Below are 24,066 nucleotides of genomic sequence, written 5' to 3'. Positions count from 1 at the left end.
CTTGTAAAATTCTCTCTCATCAGCACTATTATTCAGATTTATTCCCAGCTTCCAGTCACTACAGATCAGTGAGTGAAGGCAAATTAACAAAGGTGTGACCCTGGACCGAAAACAACATCCTTGTTCTGATTGATGTTTGAATGTCTGGCATAATGTCACAGATCCCAGATACTTCCTGCAGACAGACCGACATGTCCACTGAGTTTGACCTCGGCGGCATGCATGAGATGGTAAACACATTCCACCTGTAAGCCAATATGGCTGAGTCAGGCATAGCGATAGAGAGGTGTGGCATGATGATGATGACAGGGGATGTAAAGTGACTAATTTGTTTTCAAGGTCAGAGTTGTTGTTGACTGGGAAGCCTTCTGAATAACATGGTTGGAATCTCCCTTTCCTTTTTTCACACTGTCTTTCTATCCTTGCCTCCTTCGTTTACTATTTGGTCAAAGGTCAGTCAGAGAATGAAGCAGGTATTTGGAAACTTTCCAGCTTTGTGAATCATATATTCAGGCCCAAGCTATTTTTTCTGATTTGTTTGTCGACCACAGACTGCTTGGCAACTTGTTTATGCTCACATGTACCACTGTAGGTGAATGCCAGCATGTGGGCTGATCAATGCTGTTTAACCAGTTTTGTATTGATACCAGATTAGTAAAAAGGGGTCAGGAAGTGCTTTTCTCTGTCTCACTGTTGACTCTATTACCGTCTCTACTTCAAGTGCTAGCATGCTTTGTCTTGGTCTTGCATGTCTTGCTTTAATTCAATGAATAGCTGCCAAGAATGATTTTGTGGGTTGGTGTCAGTTTGTTTTCACATGACCTGTTAATGCTCCCTTGGCAAAAGCCAGAGTAATTCTTAAAAGTGTATCGGGCTCAAGAACTGCAGCTGCAATACGCAGTACATGCACTGTATGTATGATGGTAAATAATCTGCACTATGAGAAGAAAATGGGTACCGGGCACGAATATACAGTCTTGTTAACCAAAAGTAGAAACGTTGTCTTTTTCTTGGCCATGAACTCAGTCCCAACCGTTGATGCTGAAGCCATGAACTCAGTCCCAACCGTTGATGCTGAAGCCATGAACTCAGTCCCAACCGTTAATGCTGAAGCCATGAACTCAGTCCCAACCGTTGATGCTGAAGCCATGAACTCAGTCCCAACCGTTGATGCTGAAGCCATGAACTCAGTCCCAACCGTTGATGCTGAAGCCATGAACTCAGTCCCAACCGTTGATGCTGAAGCCATGAACTCAGTCCCAACCTTTGATGCTGAAGCCATGAACTCAGGCAGCCAACAGGTAAGTGGTTTCAGTCTTGGTCTGGGAATTGGGCTGGAAAGTTAAGAAATGCCGCCCAAATTGGCATCAGTTATGATTTTCCTTTCATTTATTGGACTTTTATCATCCACGTGAAAACAAGTTGAAGTTATGGAAAAGGGGGCTGGAAAAGGTTCTTTAAACAACTTGTTTTGAAGCAACTCATCCTTCAAGACTAAACTACAGTGGGTGAAGTGATTCAGTAACTGTGTGAGATCAGTGGAGTCAACATAGAGTGATGCTGCCCTCTGTTGGACAGAATAGAACCTGAACATGGTAATAAAAGTGTCCTTTTCTCCAGATGTCTATGAGAACTGCAGAACAGAAAGTACAAAATAATTATTATAATAACTGATGACGAATTACCCATTTCTGAATGTTTGATGGATTCGATTTGTTGATGTGCAAGCATAATGTATTGATGCAAGAGGTAAGGATATACTATTTGGGGGTATTTTTGCCTTTAATTGCCAGAGGACAGTGTAGAAATAGGACGGGGAGTGAGAGGGGTATGACATGCAAGGCTGGAATCAACCCGGCAGGTCGAGCCTTCAGTTATCAACCTCTTTTGTGGAACCAGCTTCCCGTTTGAGTCCGGGGGGCAAACACACTCACCACATTTAAGAGTAGGCTTCACTTTCCTTTTTGACGGTGCTTATAGATAGGGTTGGCTCAGGTTTGCCTTGGATCAGCTCCTAGATACGCTGGTATAGGCTTAGACTACTGGGGGACTTCCTAGGATACATGGAGCTCCTCTCTCCTCATCTTCTTCTGTATGAATTCATGTCCCATTAATGACTTTGCTTCTACCCCGGAGTCTTTGTGCTTTCTCACCTCGCAGGTTTCCGTGGACCCTGGTCTTGCCTCCTGCCGTGGTTCCGTCATTGAATGTGTTATAACTCTGTTATGCTGTTCATTCTGTACACATGACATCTCTTGCACTTCTGTCCATCCTGGGAGAGGGATCCCTCTGTTGCCCTCCACTGATTTAACTAGTTCATGTTGAAATTAACTTGATGTGATACGTAAAGGGATCATAATTAAGTATTTTATTACTTCAGTTTGCAGGTATTTAAGGTTTGCAGACGATTTTAGCATCGTAGTGTTCGTCTATTGAAAACAAATGTAGCGTTTTGTCTAAATGAGTAACTTGAAAATATTTAGTATCATAAATGAATAAATAAAATCACATTGCCTCTATACCTCGACCACAACTTAAAAATCTATAACTACGAGAAAAACTTGTCAGTTCACTGTTACAACTCTTTACTAGACACATACAGTAAACACAGGACATCCACTCATCTCAATAACCAAATTTATTTCAACGCATCTGATCAAGTGAGATTGAAGGCCATTTCAATTGAAACAGACGGTGTCTTCTGCTTCACAGGATTGGACTCCACCTCTCAGCTTCAGCAGACACTGTGAAGAGAAGAAATCAGTCACACACCATCTCAACAACCATTCAACTCAACCAGACAAAAAAAACAACCCTTTAAATGCCTCTGCACAGAACAGGAAAGAAGCAGGGTTCTAAGTTCATGGAATAGACTCAATTTCATTTGTAATATCGTGACTCAATGATACGTCTGCTACTTCTTTATTAACTCTGTTGCCACCTGTTGACTGCATTCGTCTGGTGTTCCAGGAGGAAATTGACAGACTAGAGCGCAGTCCTGATGACCAGCTCAGAGAGAACCACAAAGCATGTGAGGGCACGGCTGAAATGCACCGTAAACCACAAGTCACGTGACTGAACTGAATTCAATTTGGATTTAAAAAAACAACAACACCCAATTAGTTTTGGGGCCATGATTGGTTAGTTGCAACACTACAATGCAAAGATACACGTTCCAGCTGCATAGTCAGCAATGCATATCAGCTGCAGTTGGGTTAAATTAATTTGCCAGTGGTAAGCAATCCGACATCAGGGCTCAGAGTTAGAGTGGGTCACAAATACACTTACTAAGAAAGATGAACTCTGTTACGTAACTCAATATAGGTCAAACCGCTCTGCAATAATCCTCCATTTGAGAGATTAGTGTTCAGTTTTTGTAGACGCTGTGTCAGGAGCTCTGTATTAAATTCTGTGGTTATTTGAGGCCACAAACTAGTGTTTTTGTGTCCACATGCATTGAAACATGTTGAAGTTGTGTCCATGCTTTTTACATACAGAGGACAGGACATTAAAAAAACCTTTCAATAAAACACTGATTTTGGTCTCAAATGAAGACTTCATACACAATATTTTTGGCAGGGGTGCAACGTTGCGTTGCTTTACATCGTGCTGCAGTTCAACTTCTTTCTGGTCACTGACCAACAACTATACACCGACACACTGTCTTGCAATACAATTATTTCCATGATCTATTGATCAATACTTTGAAATAACTGCTCAAACCGACAGTCTTCAAGATGGCCGACAGCTTAGGCGATGCCAACTGCACTGAAACACCTATTAGTGAATGCAGGCCGTCAGCTGTGGCTGAATTTGTGCTCCCTCACCTATCGCAGCCTTCTGGCTTCTCTTTCGGACTCCAGAAGTGTCAGCACATCTCCTTCTCTGACGGGGCCCTTCACGTTCCTGATGATGGAGCGGTTGCTGTCGTCCATGAACTCAACACGGACCTGCAGTAGGATCAGATTAAGTGACACGATTAGAAAAGAATACAAGTTAATGTGTTGAGAGGTATAATGTGACAGTCAGTGATCTATTCTCATATCTACAGATATTAAGGATTAACTCTAACGTGATGTAAAATTAAACAAATACAGAGTTTAGGATGTGATATTTTATAGTTTACCTGAAATATTAACACTTTAGCCATTTATTAGAGCTCAACCACGAACTTTAAACATGATAGTTCCCAAGAGGAAAGCTGTCTTGCATCAAGGTTTAATGGAAAACACGCATACATGACATCAGGACACGTAAAACTAACGTATTAATCTGTAAAGTAAGATTTTAACGGACCTACTGTAACGTTTCTTTAATTTAGGAGGTAACGTCAATTGGTTAACTCGACCCAAAGACGGATCAGAGAGTCAGTGTATTTTAAATGGTATAAACCGCTAACTTTCAGACATCATTGGTATCAGGAGAACGTTACCTGTGTACATTGTCCCTGGGAACCAGTTCTTCCGAGCACCTTGGTGACCTGAAGAAAACATATATACAAGTTAGATTGACGTAATATAATAGCATACATCGTGTTTTCTGATGTGAACACAAAACAGTCAGTCTACAACAGGCTAATAGCGAAGAAGCTAACAGATCGTAGCATGGACGGGCCTCCACGCTGAGATCACGAGAGCCGTCCGCTAAACGATGTATAAAAGTAGATGTAGCTCCACTGCTTTAGAACCGTATGGAACATTAGTTGTTCGTGTAGCAATTTATCCGTTCGAATGCGATTATTTTTAACATATTAAGTATTTTCTTACTCTTGCGAGCTTGATCGGCTGCACGCGGCTGGCGTCCATGTTGTCAGGTTAGACCGGAAAGGAAGTCACGTGGTGCACGGCGGTGATATATGGCAACTGTAATTCTAATTTGTTTTTCAAATGTTATAATTTTAAATGAACTTACATTACATTTGAAAACCACTGATGGATTCAATTTCGAAAAGGATAGCTGAAATTATTAATTTTAATTTTAATTTAATTTAAGATTCCCACTTCCTTTTCCGGCGAATGGCCAATACCATTCACACAAACTGTCATGGGTGGAAACAAGGGCCATACCATTAGACACGGTGTTGTAGTCCTTTTTACCAAATCACAAATTTTGACTTTACAGTGTGAGATGATGTTTGTTTAACCCCTATTTTGAACATGTATGCATACAATTAATAATTACTTCCTCTTGTGTATTGAATTCTCTCAGAGACAATTTTTCAGTTCTCTGATTAGGATGTCTGTAACACACACCACCGATTGTGTTTACCTGCAGGACACTTGAGACCATGAGACAATCCTATACACTACATGTTTAGCAATCTGAACTTGATCGATTTTTGCATCACAGTGATTGATACAGTGTGAGGTGCCATAAAATAGCCTACATGTTTGTTTTCATGGCATGTTCACAAAAAGTGCATGTTTTACTCCCATTTTAAGATATAGATTCAGTAAACTAAATCATATTTTGGTCTATACAGTCCGCAGGCTATTATCATTCAGTGTCATATAATCAAAATTGACTTTATTTTGAATTCCATGACTATGTTTGGACAAGCTAATTATCCTCGAAATCTATTATAAAGGAATCCATGCCAAATGGATTTGATTATTCAGAAAATATTTGTTGAAAACATAGACACTAACGGGGAAACGTTTGTACCATTGATACAATTCTGGGAATTGAAATACAAAGCCAAGCTTATTTGTATAGTTTAGACTAAATTCAGAAGTACTGTAGCTGCAGCAATGTACTGGCAACATTGATATAAACATCATGTGGTAAAGCTCTCCAGAGCCTTGTTAGCAATGCAACACCGTCATCACAACACTCTCTTGGCCTTTCCTCCCCTCTCTCAGAACTCAAAGCTTTAAATCTCAACACTAATCCTCGTGAACAGTATTTTTAACTTGCGTTTGGATAGAATGAACAGCAATAGGATTAGAGTCAGTAAAAAGGCTGAATCCCTAACTCATGCAGTTGATCTTCTTTTAGCTAAGAGACAAGCACGGTGGCATTTTTTTTATCTTCATTTCAACCTGAAAACAATCTATTCAGAGGACAATATTTTGCTTAAATGGAGATCTTGTGGAATACTATTGTTATTGTTTTTCACTGACTTGATTGGCACAACACTTTTTTTGTTGTTGCTTTGCTTTCTAATAAGGAGCCGTCACAATGGAGTTTACAAAGCCCAAGTTGAAAGTGCTGAAAAAACGACACTCCAGTCTTTTTGCGATCATAAAACAGGAGATAAGTTTTTCAAAAAGTGTTGAAGACCAAGAATGTGAATTCCCCTTTTCACAGGCCAGCTCTGTGAAAGCATGGACATCTATGGACAACCTTGACGCCCCTGGTCAGAAAAACAGTGCAAGAAAAAAACCGGAAAGATCAGCACCACACATAAGGAAATCAAACATCGTCAACCTCAACATAGGTGGAAAGGTGTTTCATATCCCGACGCGTTTGGTCTTCAAACACCCAAAAACCAGGATTGGAGTCCTTGCCCTCTGTAATGATCCGGTCAAGCGTCTGACTCTCTGTGACGATTACAATGTTCAGATGGACGAGTTCTTCTTTGACAGGGACCCCAGGTTTTTCCACTACATCTTCCACTTTTATTGCAGTAATGTCCTGTGGGTGATGGACAGTATCTGCCCTATCAACTTTGAGCAAGAGATGTCATTCTGGGGTTTGAAACTGAAGGACACTCCAAGGTGTGCTGTAGATACTTAATACTCACTATATTGTGTAGCCTGGTCTGTTGCTGTTTGTATATTTCAAGCATTATATAAATTATCTTCTTCTTCTCAGGTGCTGCCGCATTCTGTTTGAGGAGAAAGTGGACGACATCAGAGACCAACTGAAGGTGAACCAGGAGTTGATTGATGAAATCAAGCCTCACCAGGATGACGAGGGATACAAAGCCATGTTTCTTGGAGGCTTTCGGAAGATCCTCTGGGACTTGATGGATAATCCTTACTCCTCACTGTCAGCCAAAGCCTTTGCTGTGTTCTCCAGTCTCTTTGTGCTCATCTCTATTGTGGCCATGACAATGAATACAGTAAATGAACTCAGGCAGTACAAACTTGCTGGCAAAACCTACATGGAGTGGATAGAGATCTCTTCCATCCTTTTCTTCACCTTGGAGTACTTTTTGCGGTTACTCACAACATCCAACATCAAACATTTTGTGAAGAGTGGCCTCAACTTCGTTGATGTGGTGGCTATGATGCCCTACTTCCTCCAGATCATTTTTGAGACATTTGTGATGGATTCAGAAGACGTCAGTGCAAAGGAAGATTTGAAGGCTATGGCAAGGGTCAGTAAAGTCAACAAGGTGCTCAAGGTCGTCAAGTTGATGCGCATCTTCCGTATCTTGAAGCTGGCCCGTCACTCCACCGGCATGAGGGCATTTGGTTTTACCATCCGACAGTGCTCTGAGCAGGTATGGATAAGTATGAGACAACACAAATCTAACAGAAACACAAAAATAGGACCTTTTATTTACGACACATGCACAAATAAAACAATGGAACTGCAGGTAACTCCCATATGACCTTAAAACGGCTACAATCAGCACTTTATCAGTGGATCACATGACTATTTGTATACGCAACTCGTAGTGATGAACTCACACAAAATGATCACCCCTTTTAGCTTCTTTCAGGTTGTTGGCAAATATTTCCCTCAGGGGTTGGTGGAGACCAAAACAGAGCTAAAAGTAAAGTGAATATTGGACTAATATTTATCAGGTGGCCAAAAACACAAGTCCAAATTAATTCTACTGTTGCTCCATAACTGCTGGATGTGTAGGTCTGCAACATTTTGCTAACAAGTCATTATAGCAACTTAATAAGATGATAGAATGCCAATGTTGGGTTTTTAACTTGTTTCCCTTTTCACCTGAGTGGCCAAACAAATCAATTGATGGAGGTTTATTGTTTACACTGGCTTTTTGCTTGCTCAGGACTAATCTCTATGAACAGATTATGCATTCATATACGAAATCTGTAGACAACAGGACAAGATTTTGGTAGTGGAAGTGTTATGGTTTCCGTTTTTAGTCGAGTTTGGAGTTGTGTTTACCAATCACATTTGAGCAGGCTTTGATTGAATGCAGGTAAACAGTCCCTGTAGAGAGCAAAAGAGGCAGAACGAATTGGTCGAAATGCAATCTTGGAACCTACCGGCTATTGTCTGATGACGATATAGCTTTTGATTGGTTTAAATAGTCTTGTAAACTGGCTATTTGTAAAATAATACAGGATTACATGCACGGAAAATAAAGTCTTGGCCTGGATATCCACTGGCTATATCGGATCCCCAGAAATATAGCCCCGAGTCCCCCTTCGTCGTTCGACAGACAGCCAATGGGATCCGAGATTGACTGCAGGACCGAAACTTTAACCAAGAAAAAGCAGCATGGAAGAGGTTATGACAAGTTCCATATAGCCAGCAAGATGCCATAGACTTGTCAGTGGTTAAGTTGAGGGGATAAACGGTCACTTAACAGCATAATAGGTTTTTATATCCATAGATCGCATAAGAATTAAGGATGCTCTTCTTCTTTTCTGTTGTCCAATTTGCAACTGTTCCCCCTCAGTGCTGCCACCTGTGGTGATACCAATCTAACAGATATGACACAAACTTCTTTAAAGGCAAAACCTCAACCTCATCCAAACAAGCACATGTGTCACTCCTGTCTCAATGCTTGGTAACTACTGTACTGCTGTTTGATTTTCAAATATGAATGGGCGCTGTTGTTGACATGTACCCTTGTGTCGTTCTTTAGGTTTGCTGTTTGTTTCTGTTCATTGCCATGGGCATCTTCACCTTCTCTGCTTTGATGCACTCTGTGGAGATGGATCAGCCTGGGACACCGTTCAGCAGCATACCAGATGCCTGGTGGTGGGCTGCGGTGAGTAGGATGAACTTCAACATGCAATTCAGTCAAATTTCTGGTTCCTGGAGTTTTTTCACCGGACTGCATTAGAATTTGAAGCGCAACATTTAGGATTTGACAATCTCTTATGACTATCTCTGAGATTCTTCCGGATCAATTAGCCTGGTTATGAACCTTGGTAAGCTCTTCCACTTGACTGTGCAGAAGAGATCGAGGAAGAGCTCAGTAGGGGGTGTCAGTAAGATCCAGCAGTGTGGTGGCTTTCAGTTGTCAAGGATTAGGGCTCATGATTTGTGCTGCCTGCCTAGCCAGACAAGACAAAAGTGCACAGTGCTAGACAGAAACAGGTTCTGAGCTATTTTTGTGGCTCCACCAAGCAATGAACCCATGTCGAGATTTTCCAAAAATGAGGGAATTGTCACCTTCGCTGGGCAGCAGATCTCTTACAACTAAAGAAACATGGTAACCAAATCTGTTCTCTTCTCCCAAGCTAATTATTTTGGGGCAACACACTGTTGCTGCATTCCAAATTGCATTTTTCTTTTTACTTACATACTGCAGCTGCCCTGGTAAAGTACATACTGTTGCATGCAGTATGCATTCGATTGGGATATACTACTTCATCAAAACATTGCACATTGAACTTTGACCCTCTTGTTCAAATATCCACTGTGCAGAGAATTGTGGGTCAGAATAGCCAGATAAGCGTGGATGTAGCGACTGGATGTAGTATGACATCCTGGTATTTCTGACACGCCGCATATGACATACTATGTATTGGTACATACGAAATCTTTTCCTGGCATATTTAATAGTATGGTAGTGTGGGTATTGGGACACTTAGTGATTGTTCGCTCTTTGTAATTATGCATCTTCTACTTGAGAACATCAGTTTCCTCCTGTGAGCAGATTTGTGGCAAGGCATTTGATTTGATTACCCCATGACTGTGTCCAGCCTCAAACCTCTGCGCCCAGCCAAGATGTAACAGAGTGTAACTCACTGTAAAACAATTACGTGTTGTTTCTACATTTCTGTTTGTGTATGTAATAAACAAAAGAGACACTCCATGCTAATTGCTTTAGAGGTGCTGGTAGGCGGATTTTTAACATTTTAGACATGCAGGGCCAGGCTGGTTGTTTTTCACTGCGGTCTTTATGCTGACCTAAGCTAACTGCCTGTTGGCTTTGCTTCATTTAACAGACAAACATGAGAGCGATATCAATCTTCACATCTAACTCTCCACAAGAAAGTAAATTAACGTATTTCAGAAACTATTACATTCATTTAGAAAAATAAGGAGTGCTGCACTGGTTCAAGGCACTCAGTGATTGTAATGTTGAAGTAGAAAACCAGGTGCTCTTCAAGGATGGGGCTAGCAATCAAGTACAAATAAAAAACAACAGTCCAACTTACGTAAGAAAAAAGTCTGTGATATTGGTACGCAGCCTGGAAATCATCGAAGGCCCTCTGATTTTAAGTTGAAAATACAAGATATATCATAAACCCGGATGAAGACTTGTTCAGTCGTTGGATTTCCATTATGTAATAAAGGATTTGTTACTTAAATCAGAGTGCCTTGGATGTTTTCCAGACGTCCTACGAATATAAAGGACTCATTCCTACGTGAGATATTGAAGAAAACCCGATCTGAATGCTGAAAAAGTCAATATATTCAATTCTAGTTGATAGAATTGTGTCAGGCACATTTGGCAATTGACCATGTAATCATATGGTGCAGTATAATTAGCTAATTAGCTTTCTAGTATCTGATAGGCATTGTGCAGGAAGTCATATTCAAAGGATCCACCACTTCTTTGGATTCCGTTTCTACTTAATTACTAGGGTCTTCAGTCATCAGTCTGTTTTTTAGGGACATGTGGATTTTATTCATCTGGTGGCAGCTGTTCATTTATGTGTCTAATCCCGTCTGATTACTCTTTTCTTCCAACAGGTGAGCATCTCCACTGTGGGCTATGGCGACGTCGTCCCCATCTCCTATCTCGGCCGCTGTGTGGCGTTCGGCTGCATCTCTTTCGGCATCATCCTCAACGGAATGCCCATCTCCATCCTGTTCAACAGGTTTTCTGACTATTACGCAAAACTGAAGGAACAGGAATACACCATTTCAAACACCGAGCGCACCTTCCAGCTCAAGAAACGTCTGAGGCGCAAGTTTGAGAGCTGCTTCGAACCCCAGCCAGAGGAGTCTGGTGACGAGTTTCACTGTCGGCCCAGTGGCAGGCAAACTATCGACGAGAACGAAGATTCAGCTTTCCACTAGCTGCGACCGCGCTCACCCTAAATGGCTATATCACGCCAACTCTGAGCATGTAGGATTTAAGATAAACAATTAGTGGAGGGGAGAATGGAGGCAGCAGCAAGTTGAGTGCAGCTTTAAGCTTCAGCTTGACAGTAGGTGCTGTTTGCACGCTACATGGGTGATGACTCCTCTGTCAAATGGACAAGATTCTCATATGGGACAGCTTGTTGTCTGTTTCCAAGAATAGTTGTCGACCGCAACTCAGTCCGGCTAAACGGAAATAGATGTTTGACACGAGTAGGTCAAGTAGTAACATAAATAACGAGGCAAAGTCAATCACTTTAACATGCGAGTGTGATACTTCTGAACAACTGTTTTCATTGGAAGTGCTTTTAACGTTTTTTGGACAACTACATGTTTATTCTTGATACTCAACAAACATAGACTTTCTTTTAAATACCACCCATTTTAAACACCATGGTGGATTGTAGTAATTTTCTTCCACTTTTTTGATGTAAGGAAATACAATGAAAATCCCTCAGATTTACATGCTCCTGATAAATATATAACTTCCCCAGTGCAAAGCTCTTCCATGTGCCATGCTTCATGTGTCGGTTTTCTCGCTGTACAGTCCCTCAGCCTGCTCTTGACGGCACCTAAGTGGGAGGCGAGGTACAGCAGGGGGGATGTCTGTAGTGATCAAGACAGGTGTAATTTTGTTGACAAGGATTACCGGGATTTGCGCTCGCGCCTCCTGCCTGGTAAAACAGGGTCAAACGTCGATCGTGTACTGGGCTATTTTGGTGGCACAGATAATCTGATCAGGTGTGCACAATAAGCTTCTGTTTGATTGATGGAATATCAATTTGGAAAAGCAGAACAACTAAAAACACTGCTTTTCATGCAAGATACATGGGCAAAGGCACTTTCTAACACGTCAGTATTTGGCATGATCAAGGGATCACGAGCAGGCAGTGAAGAACTGAGCTCTGTGTTCCTGTAGATGTCAGGATCAAGCATGGCCCTGTCCTGTAGTCAAACAGTCCTTGCAGTGTCCTGCTGGCTGTGTTCAGCTCTTCGGCTATTGGCTAAGTATATTAAACCAGCTCCTGTCATGGAAACCATACAAGAGAGCTATAGTAAGCAAATGTATTATCTCATCCAAACATATTTTACGTGCCATGTTGGCTACTTACTTAATAGTTTTCTCGAGAAGAAAGTTTTTGTCGTAGATCTGCTCAAGACTGTCCTGATGGTTTAAGGAGAAGTGGACACATTTATATCATGTCTGATACCAGCCCCTACACAACACCAGCTGATTCACACCACCTTTGCAACTGCACTGAAGATGTGTTGTGTCTCTGGCCGTGACGAAACAGCCTGTACCTCCACTGATCACCGCTGATTTACGAAGGCAGAGACCTGTAAAGCATTTGACTTTACCTATACGGAACATAATTACTGTATATTTACCAAGACTATTGTAGGTTCGATGTGATCAGAGGCGAATCATCAGAATAGCATCACTAGTGCTTCCTTGTTTTCCGAGTGTTCTGCATACAGTCCACTTTGTCCACTAGTGTGTCAAATTTCTGTTAACATTTGTTTTTACATTCCCAATAATTGAGCAATTTGACAGCTCTTGTGCATTAACATGTGTAACTGTATGAATATGGTAAAAACAAAAGGTCCTAAAGAAGGACACAATAATTATGATATGTATTTCATTTTAAAGACATTTTTAGTTATGTCATTACATTTTCAATTCACAGACTTGTATTTATTTTCAATAATTAGAGTCCAATCTATTACTCAATGGCTAGAAGAGAAAATAAATCTTTCACGTGCAAATTCCATTAATGTGTCAATATTTTATTGTGTCATTATTTTTCCTTATTGACAATATAACCCCAAAACAAACAACAGGCTGGAAAACTTAAAAAACACAGATATAATTATATATAAGAATATATGTTCCCAAGGAAAAGAGTATTCCTTGCTCAATAAAAAGATCTGTTCTTGTATTATCACAACTATTATCATGACCATCCACATTCCCTTTCGATAGAAGTGGAACTTGAAGTCCATTGCTATTAACAGACACTTGGCTCATTCGTCTCAGAGACGATGCGGCCTGTCTAATGGTATTACAGGATCAGGTAATGGGAAAGATGCCAGGGGTTTAATAGTCATTTCATTTCTTTAAAAGGGACCATGTACAGTTTAAACATAAATGTCTCCATTCGATGCACTGGAACAGATTATAGCTTAAGCTAACTTGCATCTGGCAGGTCAAACGAGGACAAAACAACACAGTAAAAGGAAAATACATAATATAGAGATAATAAATATAGAGATAGTGTCGTCAGCATCAATTAAATATAGAGATAGTGTCGTCAACATCAATTAAATATAGAGATAGTGTCGTCAGCATCAATTAAAACTCAAGAGTTCTGAGCGATTCTGGCTGTCTCATTTGACGCAGCCAAGACTGAAAGGACAGGAATAGATGCAGTCAAGAGGGACACCAGGCAAAGGACTGATGCAGACACACACACACACACACACACACACACACACACACACACACACACACACACACACACACACACACACACACACCTACACACACACACACACAGACAGACAACAGACAGAGATACATGCACACATACAATTGTGGAACAGACGAAGATCAACAACTTGTCTGAAGGTTGTTGGTATTCAAGCATACACAGCAACATTTTAATTTATTTGGAGTCAAATCTAAACCTGTATTCATTCTCCTTTTAGCTCCAATATGTTCACCAGCAAACAATGATGTATCAGAGGACATAACAACAAAACAGGGAACCCAGAGGCATACACACAGTAGATATTTTCCTTTACTTTGATGGCCTCAACAAGAATAGAATAATTCAATTCAATTCAATTTATGTTGTTTGGCCCAAAATGACAAATCACAAATTTGCCTCAGAGGGCTTTACAATCTGTACACATACGACATCCTCTGCAGGATCCTCACATCGGAACAGGAAAAACTCCCCCCAAAAATCCCTGTAATGGGGACAAAAAAAGTCCATCCCTGTCCCAGGATGGACAGAAGTGTGATAGATGTGATGTGTACAGACTGAACAACATAACAGAGTTACAACACATTCAATGCATATGACATCAATGATTCATATAATGAGAGTAGTAGTAGTAGTAGAACAATAATGACAATAAAAGCAGTAATGGTATCGGTAAAGATAAAGAAACAAGTACGGCTGGAGTTTTCAATTCACGATCCTCTTTAATAATCACTGCTTACCGGTGAAGGACATCATCATTAGAGGTGAAAATGCCAAGCATTGCCAGAAGTACATTTATGACATTAAAGTGCCACCTTTAATTCCTTTCATCAGTGCTGGAATTATCAATTGTATTTGGCTGTTTATGCAACTAACAGTGTGGCCTGGGGGTGACCGTGTGTGTGAATATAGTTGCGTCAATAACCTTGACATCTTTTTGCCAGTAACACTCTGTTCCAATTAGCTCCCATCCCTCAAGATGTGTCAAGATAAGGTACAAAAGCAACTCATATTGAAGGGAAAGAGTTCACATGGGACAATGGGCCCTTGGCGAAAAGACACCACCACTACTGCTACATAGGAACAAGACGCAGAGGCGTTGTAGTTGTTCGGCATCTTTTTGTTGTTGTTGTTGTGTCTCTTTTGTAGTCGTTACACACCTGTCGTTGTGCGTCTCTTCGTGGTCATTTTGAGTCTCTTTCAGGTTGTTTTGCCCCTTTTCATAGCCGTTTCATTTTATGTTTGTGGTCATTTTCAGTCTTTTCCTGGTTGATATCTGTCTCTATGAGTGACATTTTGTAGGTGAAAGCTTGGGTGGCCCCTGACACTCTGGACCTCTGGGCCCAGTTGGCCTGGTAAGTAATCCATCCATGGACTGTCAAAACAAGTTTGGAGGATGTCAATGAAATTACATCAAGATTCCTTAAACCACATTAAGATCTGTAAGCACAGTAAGGTTTATAGCATTCACATCTACTTTTGTCAACGAATGACCAAATTCAGACCTCTGTTGTGACCCAAAGAGCTGTACAATGAGTTTTAATGGCATAAACAATTTGCAAAATGTCTCACTTAATACCTCTGATGTTTTTAAGACTGAACCACAGATCATTGCCAGGTTTTTATCTCAATGAGAGTTTAAGCCTTGAGAAGACTTTGCATCACTTGCGTTGAGCTCGAGATCAGGACATGCTTTTCCTTTACCAAGGCCGAACACATATTTTCAACGACTCTGTGGCCTCAGCATTTTTGACACCGCCGTTCCGGGGAACACACATTGACTATATAAGCCCCCTCAAGCTCACCTCATAACTCACCACACGTCCTCATTGCTCTCTGCGTGCCCAAGCTCACCTCTCATCCAACCGTCCACTCTGACCAACCGAGGAGCAACAATAATCACACGATGCCTGCTGCTAAGTGTTTGGTGTCTGTCATGGTGGTGCTGGTGGCTGCAGTGTGTGTGGTCCACGCACAGGAGAGGATTAAGATGTGTGGGAGAGAGCTGATACGTCTGGCTGTGTCGTCCTGTGGTAACTCTCGGCTGAGGAGAAGTATCCCGGACGTAGAACTTGGGCAGCATCAATACACCTCTCAATGTAAGTACTTTATGACGTATTTTCCAATATCAGGTGCATTGATTGAGAGCCATTTCTCACCTTAACTGTCTGTGTTGTGGATCAATTTGAAAGATATTTCGATATTTTAAACATTTAGAGACTCGAGAGTCATTGCTGAAGGAATATTACTTTTCTTCTTGAACTTTTTGAATCTTTTTAAATTGTTAATTTAACAAATATACAGTGTCTTGTTTGAGTTAACTCCAATCAATCTATTTCTTCTCTTTGGAGTTTCACAAGAATTTTCTAGCACAATACGATACATTTCCAGGACTAAATCCCAGATGTCTTTCCCCGTCCTCTGCACAGGGAACCAGGATCCATCCGCAGAGGAGCAACAGGCTACGGAGACGGTCCACATCCCTCCCGAATCTGACGGAGAAAAGGATGTCTTCTCCTGGTACCCCCTGTCCTCTCGAGTCAGACGAGCTGTTGGAAAAATATCTGATATTTGCTGTGAGAAAGGATGCAGCATGAAGGAGTTGATCCAGTTCTGCTAGATGTAGTCCAATACTTGTCATGCAATGACCGCATTGTCTTAAAATGTTCTGACCTGTGCTGTGAGGAACCTTTACCAAGTTGCCTTATCCTTGAAAAGAATGATTTTGAAATGTTTCCAGTTATAGCATTCTTGCAAACACTACACATTATAGACATTTGATGATGTTTAATAAATTATTTTCTATGCCATACCGTAGGGCAGAAAAATTGCATCTTAATGTACGCAGGTTTTATATACAAACCTGTTTTATACAAAAAATAGTGGAAGAATTTTGTGGTAGCATAATTTATTTTCTGTATCATTGTAGAAGTTTGCCACCCTCAGATGACACTGTAATAAAGCTTTTGATGATTATTTATCACGGTTAATTTGTTATGTTAGAAAAATTCACTCGAGACTGGTGTAAAAAATCATTCATCATTGGACATTTATTCTTTGCAAAGAAGGAGACAGGGTTGATTCACAAACAGAATGTACATCAAGACTGCTCCAAGATCTGTCTCAGAGCCTCTGGTATTTATACTCAGTAAACAACATGCAGTGGGCTGCACAGGGTAACACTCACACATTTCGCGTTTCACACAGGCGTCTACGTATCTGGACACTTTAACTGTTCGTTCTAGTACAAATGTCACTTTCTATCGCAAATGAGCCCTGCGTAAGTATTGACGCTTTCTACACGTTTGTTATCATTCTTATTCAGGACAAACAGCTGAAGTGTTCATTCGGCAATCAACTGCTTCTTAATATACTAAACATTTGCTGAAGTGTCAGTGAAAGTTCGCACAAGGACACAGGCCTTAAACACTACAGAGGAGATGAGCTTCTGTTAAATGTATAACATTCTTTAATCATTTAAACGCATACTAATTAGTCATTTAGATTTTCCCAACAGTTATCTGTTATTCCTCAGCTGTTTTTTGACATGTTTCCACCCTAATTAATGCAAAACAAAACTATAAATGCAAGGTCACAACGTTGCAACCCAAATTGTATGGGATAACTACATCAAAGGGATACTCCAACAATTTATTGTTGGAAAAAAACAAAGTTGGGGGGCTTGCAAGAATGGTCAAGCTCTAATTACACTGGATCCTACATTTCCCATAATGCAACTCAATAGTGCCTTTTAAAATGTTTAAAATGTGACATTTCTATGCTGCTTAAACCCCAAATATATTTCGACAAGGCTTAAACCCTATTTTGGATGAGTCAGGGGCGTTGGTGCCTGGACAACTTCTGCAAGATAATGACCATGTACTTCCCATACCAAATCAGTATTTATATATGTGTATATATATATATGCAATGCACCAATCAACATTAAGTAACACTGGGTTTTTCCATTGTTAATTTAAAAAATCAAACCTGAAGAGAAATTAACCTTGAAATTGCAAATGAGTCAATTAAACTGGATTGCAAGTATAGACCCATGGAGGAACATGTACACACACACAAATATAAGACCCACACTTGAGTAATGCGACAGTGTGAGTGCAGTTTACAACACTGGCGCCAATAGTGCTAAATCGGATTGAGGTCTTTGGCCGAGCCATTTAGCTCCATAATAACATAAATAATCTCTGTAAACCGGCTAGTTCCTCACACTGAGGAGTGTATAATTCTCTCAATGGATAATCAAATGTGTTGCTGATTATCTGCCACTTTATACTGCAGCCTTCACTAAATGAAGCTCAATAGCAAATGAAATCAGCCTACAGTGACTGATTGGTTAATTGGTTTTATTTGGGGAGGGAAGGATTGCGTTATGCATACAATTGTTTTTTGTGTAATTGGTTTTAGCTGCGTTATCAGACAAGATGAATTTTAAATTTAGATCAAGTTGTAAACAAATAATTGAATGTGGAAGGTGTTTAGTTGCAGATACTTAGGGAGTACAACACTCTGATAATGTTTATAACAATAGGCTACGTCTAGCAAACTGCTTTTTGCCATGAAATAGATTGAAGTTGCATTATTAATGTTTTAAACAATAAACCAATTTCTTGAATTGTGCCCTTGACTCTGCCTTAAGGAAAAAAGTGACATTTGAGGACATCTAAACTCAGAGAAATTGCATTTTCTCATTTTCATAAAAAAAGAAACTATTAAAAAATGAAAATATAAATTAACACTATATATTACAAGTCTATAATTTCCTGATAATCTTCCAAGATAAATATGTGGTACTAATTAAAGGGGGGAAATTAAAGTGTGTTTACTTGGTAAGCTTCTAATTACCGGTAATTAATTGCTGGATATTCAAGTTTTTTTATCACAAAATAATAATTAATAAACATTTGATTGTGTTTAAAATCGAGAAGTTATTTTTAGGAAATTGTTCTGGAAATCAAAAGCTGTACAAAACGTTTTACCCTTAAATTAAACCAAACCAAATAATTACAATTGTTAGAAAATTGCTTTTAAATAAGCTCAAATAAAGTGTGACCAGAAATATATACAACACATGCATGACCTTTTATACAGAGTGCATGCAAGAGAGAGCAGGAAGTGATTTAACGGAGAAATTGTATGCAGTGCCTCCTGTTAACCAGCAGAGAGAGACAGATATCTGATTTCAAACGGTGGTCTTTCTGCACTGCCTTTCCTCATCTGACAGTACTTACCTCTCACAGTTGACACTGGCGATGAGCTGGTTCATTCTGCCAACTCAGGGGGTGTTGCCTTTGAATGTCATTGTAACTGTATCAAGTTGGATCATTACAGCCACATTTCCCCTCCTGCTGTAATGATTAGTCTCTCAAAGCTCATTATTGTAAAATGCTCAATCACCTCAAGTGATCCTTTATTTCCTTGTGACAAGAGGAGAAATCTGATCAGAGGACACTTCTAGGCCTCAGCCCATCATTATTTAGAGCTAACAGGAGATGACAATCACCAGGCTGCATGTGGTCTCTTTGATGGCTCCTGTTTATGGCGGTTTCGCCAGCTAAAAAGCTGCTAAACTGAATAGGGAAGATGAAATCAGAGCCTCTATCTCCTTCTCTGTCTTTCTATCTCTTTGTGTCTAGTTTCAGTGAGCAGGAAAAGCAGCAGGACAGAAAAGCACCTTCACTGAGTGCCAGCAGAGCACAGCTACACTCACTACACTACACTCACACACACACACACACACACACACACACACACACACACACACACACACACACACACACACACACACACACACACACACACACACACACACACACACACACACACACACACACACACACACACACACGCATAAACACACGTACACAAACACACACAAACACACACAAGCATGCCAGGCAGGCAGGAGAGTGTGTGAGGTGGACCGGTGTCAATTTGCATGTAAATGAAATGGCTGTCAGTGCTCTTGTTTTCAACAGTAAAAGTGGCACAGCAAAACATGCTTTATTTGGTGTAAGTGTGTGCATTCATGTGTTCATGTTCATATTCTGCCTGTGTGTGTGTGTGTGTGTGTATGGGAGGGGGGGGCATTTATAGTCATATACTTTTCTATTAAGGCACACGTTTGTGTGTTATATTTTGTGTGTGGGAGCAGAAGACTGTGACTGACGTATCCGTTTCTGTGTTCATTATTATTAGTGCTGGAGGCATGTTTCTACGTAACATCTGTCAAACAAATCCACAGAAACAAGGTCTTTGTCTTGTCGTGCATGAAGTGTCTCAATCATGAGACTTGAAACTCTGAAATGAGAAGTTCACTGCAAGCTTATTAAATTCATCCTGCTGTAAATAACAAGCAGTAGACCTGATCCACTCTGCTTATGTGAGAAATAAATGAAGCGACAACATCAACTTACATAAACTCTGAAATATAACCAGGTTGTATTTTGTAGGCACACATCTACCATATAAATTCCAATCCTCCAAAACCTTCATCGGGTTTGTATATGAAGTAATATTTCAGATGCCGCAGTTTGAACTTTTATCAAACTTTCACATGACTTTACATAACACTGTTTCAGTGTCTGACCTTCTGGAAAATTGCTGCAGGCAGGCAGTGCAGTAGTGATAAAATGATTTAAGAATTTGAAGCAAATGCAGCCAGTGCTTCACTGACACCAATAGGCCAATAACTTACAAGGCAAAAAACAAAAGTTAGTAGCTGTTGGGCTTTCCTGTTCTACAAAATATACATCCAATAAACCAAAGTTCCACGTGGACCTGCAATCAAACCCGTCTCCATACATCTGCTATCAGCAGGAGGGCAGAGCTTACATCTACTTTGATTACTCACTGATGTATTGCACCACCTGGCGAGCACCATGTATGGAGCACGCCAAGTTACCCAAATCAAACACACCCAATCTGGGACATCAATAGATGCATCGAGCTACATGAGGACATGAGGGCACTGTGGCACCGGCCTATAGATTGATGTATGTAGCCTAAAGGAGCATGTTTGAAAAATTGACTTTTTGGTTTTGCAGCCCTGCTCAACGCCTCCATGGCTTCACATCGATCACCTTTGAACATGATGATGAGGCCATTTCGACTCCATAATCCAATGGACACACCATCAACTGAATATATGTGGTCCTGCTTGTGAACCTGAAAGCTCTAAAAAAGAAAAGACAAAGAACACCTCCACTATAATGCACACGTTACAGTCAAGGCCTGTATTCTTAACCCATGTCCAGTAAACCGGCCCCCTAACATCATCCCATCTTGGTTGTCTTTCTATTCGCACCACCCTCCATCTCCTACAGTGACGAGACAGGTCTGTCCTCGGTTGTGCATGACAACATTTAGAGGGCCTGACCAGCAGCGACGGCTTCATGGGGCATTGTGACGTGACTGCTCTCAGGGGACGAGGGACAGGAAGACAGAGCCACCAAAAGGAGCTTTCTAGTTGTCTCTGATCTCCCCTCATGTACCTGCATGCCTGGTGACAGTTTTTCACTATACATTGCTACTATAAGATCACTGTTGTGAAGTAATACATGTATCTTCATATTTTTCCATATTCAACCTTATTTTAGCAGATGATGCACACGTTTGCACTTTTTAATAGCCATGATTGACAAAAACGAACAGTATATTATCTAATAAATCACAGGCTGCCAGGAAACCCTTCATTTAATTCATGTAGACGCATAAATTAAGATCTTATAATAAAGCTCTGTTAAAGCTGTGTCAGTCTAAATGTTTAACTCTGAAGACTGATGCTGTGGAACAGAAAAGAGAAAATCGCTGGAGGTCATCGGTGGTCTCGTATAATCCTCATCATCCTCTGTAATTGTCCGTTTCGCATTTCTTTCTACATTTCATGCCGTTTTTACAGTACGTTTGCCTGCGTAATGTCACATATTTGGCTTCTCAGAAGTATTTTGCTATTTTTGTCACTATCATTTGTTGTTTGGGGCTCTTCATTATTATTATGTTCTAATCGGCCATGTAGTGTCTGTTTTCAGTTGTATTCCTCTACTACTTAAATGTCCCCAGATTCCCATAGCGGGTGGCCTCTGAACCAAAGCCAATTATGACCGTAACTTCCTTAATTAGTTTCTCGCCCCATACAGTCTTCCATATGCATGTCATTATACCCGCTTAATCTGTCCAGTGAAAGAATAGAAGCACATGCAGCAAACACGCGCATACAGAGACTTTAACTACCACTTTGTCACAACCTTGGTGCCACGGGGAGGTGGTGAAGCTGAACTACCGTAATAGAGCTGAGCTGGTAGAGGGCAGTGTGGCAGCAGCAGCCGCCGCTCAACCGACTGCAGGCGAATTTTCTGCAGCTGAGCTGAACGCCACCGCGCAGCACAGATGCTGTGACACTGCTGCTCACAGACAAATCTGATGGCATTGCATGCTGAGTCGTTGACTCTATAGCTTGTTTTGCATTTGAGATACTAAGCCAGACTAAGCGATACATTTAAACCTCGTTCTATGGTGTCCGCTTCGTCTGAATTTTTTTTTTATTCTCTTTTCTGATTCAATGGAAAGACAATTGTTGTTATCGCTAATTTTCAGCTGCTTCTGTGATCTACATTAGATTAAAATAAAACCAATTATATACACCCTTTCTTAAACATCCCCTACCATTCAGAAGTCTCACCTTTGCCCTCAGCATACCTTTTGTGTGTGAGCTGGTACTATTTCAGTGAATCCTGTACTTCCCAATTCTTTTTATGCTGAATAAACTAATTATATTCTCTGGGGAAGCGGTAAAAAATCCGGAGAGCATAGTATCGCGATATATCGAACTTTTATTGTAAAAGGTATAAATATTGCAAATACAAATCAAACCTTTGGTAACAATTGCTATTTCACTCCACTAGGTGGTGCTACGTTTTTTTCTGGTGCGGTAAAGTCAGCGGGATTGGCAGGAAGACGGTCAGAAAAGTGAGATGAACCTAGTGGAAAAAAGACAAACTGCATAATATGTTATAGCGATACTCGGCATATCGCGGAATGTTTAATATCGCAATAGGATTGTCTCGTAACTGAAGTATCGTGTTAGTATGGTATCGTGGGGCCTTTGGTGATTCCCACCCTTAATATTCTCAGAAGCTGTGTAAGATTACAAACTGTTGTACCGTCTTGCACCCCTTCCCTTCCCCTTCATCAATCTACTGCTAACTCCCTGTGAGCTGTCCTGACCATAACTGTGACGTGATGCCACTTCACCTGGCAGTCAAACGTCTGATGCTGGAAGTCACGGTTGTCTCGCGAAGTTGACGCTGAATGGCGTAAGCACCAAGACTCAGCTGGTTGGTGCATCTGTACATGCATATCTGTCCATGTCATGTGTTTGACATACACGGATGCTCTCTGTATTTCAAAGTCCACACACACACACACACACACACACACACACACACACACACACACACACACACACACACACACACACACACACACACACACACACACACACACACACACACACACACCTGTAGAAAGTGTGAGTGTGTGAGAGAGAGAGAGAGGGTCGGAGAAAGCGGTGGGCTGTTTCAATGATGTACAGTTTTTAAAGACGTCGCTGTGAGGATGTAGGAGATGATTATTCTTGATGTGATGGTAAAACACTGTGAAATGATGGAGTGGAGGAATCATTGCCTTTATCTATCACTTTATTAAATGCGTTGCAGTATTGAAATATGTAGCCATTATTTCTGGCGAATAAACAATTGTCTTTTAAGTGTGTTGTATATTGACACACACACACACACACACACACACACATACACACACTGGCTTGCCTCCTTCGATATTCCCGTCACTGTTATCAGCCGGGTCCATCTCAGGCAGGAGGCTGCTGTTAAAACATGAGCAGTGCATTCAATACACTCTACCTAATCAAAACTAAGCTGCTCGTGTAGCTTCCAGTTCTCCTCCACATCAGGGTGTGTGATGAAGAAGGAACGAGGGTGCATGGGGTCTCCTGGCAAGCTGAGGTGTGCATGTGCATGTTCTGTGTTTTCGTGGACCACACGTTGGGCTCTGTGTGTGTGTGTGTGTGTGTGTGTGTGTGTGTGTGTGTGTGTGTGTGTGTGTGTGTGTGTGTGTGTGTGTGTGTGTGTGTGTGTGTGTGTGTGTGTGGGCGATTCAGTGGGATACATCAGCCCTAAGGAATAAAACAGCAGGTACAGTATCTCAGTACAGTGAGGTAGCTTTTTAAGAAATTGAAACACGGCTAAGTGGACCCATTAATGAATGTGGCTTAATGGTTCTGGGTTTG

At 40.9% G+C, this 24,066-nt stretch overlaps 3 protein-coding genes across 3 annotated transcripts; 2 read left to right on the top strand and 1 right to left on the bottom strand.

Moving 5' to 3' along the window:
* Positions 1-2,620: 2,620 nt before the first annotated feature.
* Positions 2,621-4,835, bottom strand: rps28 (ribosomal protein S28). Its single transcript, XM_079285595.1, has 4 exons — positions 4,767-4,835; positions 4,433-4,480; positions 3,828-3,950; positions 2,621-2,744 (listed from the first exon to the last, which is right to left on the bottom strand). The coding sequence occupies exons 1-3, from the start codon at positions 4,803-4,805 to the stop codon at positions 3,828-3,830; spliced, it is 210 nt and encodes a 69-aa protein (XP_079141721.1). The 5' UTR covers positions 4,806-4,835; the 3' UTR covers positions 2,621-2,744.
* Positions 4,836-6,180: 1,345 nt separating this feature from the next.
* Positions 6,181-11,190, top strand: LOC306788696 (potassium voltage-gated channel subfamily V member 2; the record flags this gene model as incomplete). Its single annotated transcript, XM_079284301.1, has 4 exons — positions 6,181-6,719; positions 6,817-7,450; positions 8,798-8,923; positions 10,861-11,190. The coding sequence occupies 4 exons, from the start codon at positions 6,181-6,183 to the stop codon at positions 11,188-11,190; spliced, it is 1,629 nt and encodes a 542-aa protein (XP_079140427.1).
* Positions 11,191-15,603: 4,413 nt separating this feature from the next.
* On the top strand, positions 15,604-16,362 carry insl3 (insulin-like 3 (Leydig cell); the record flags this gene model as incomplete). The annotated part of the gene is made up of 2 exons (XM_079285650.1): positions 15,604-15,841; positions 16,172-16,362. Exons 1-2 carry the CDS (start codon positions 15,649-15,651, stop codon positions 16,360-16,362), a joined length of 384 nt encoding a protein of 127 aa, XP_079141776.1. The 5' UTR covers positions 15,604-15,648.
* Positions 16,363-24,066: the final 7,704 nt, after the last annotated feature.

The sequence above is a fragment of the Melanostigma gelatinosum genome, assembly GCF_949748355.1.
Source record: "Melanostigma gelatinosum genome assembly, chromosome: 15".
Lineage (NCBI taxonomy): Eukaryota > Metazoa > Chordata > Actinopteri > Perciformes > Zoarcidae > Melanostigma > Melanostigma gelatinosum.
The sequence above is the reverse complement of the archived record's forward strand: the minus strand, read 5'-3'. Positions and strand labels throughout refer to the sequence as shown.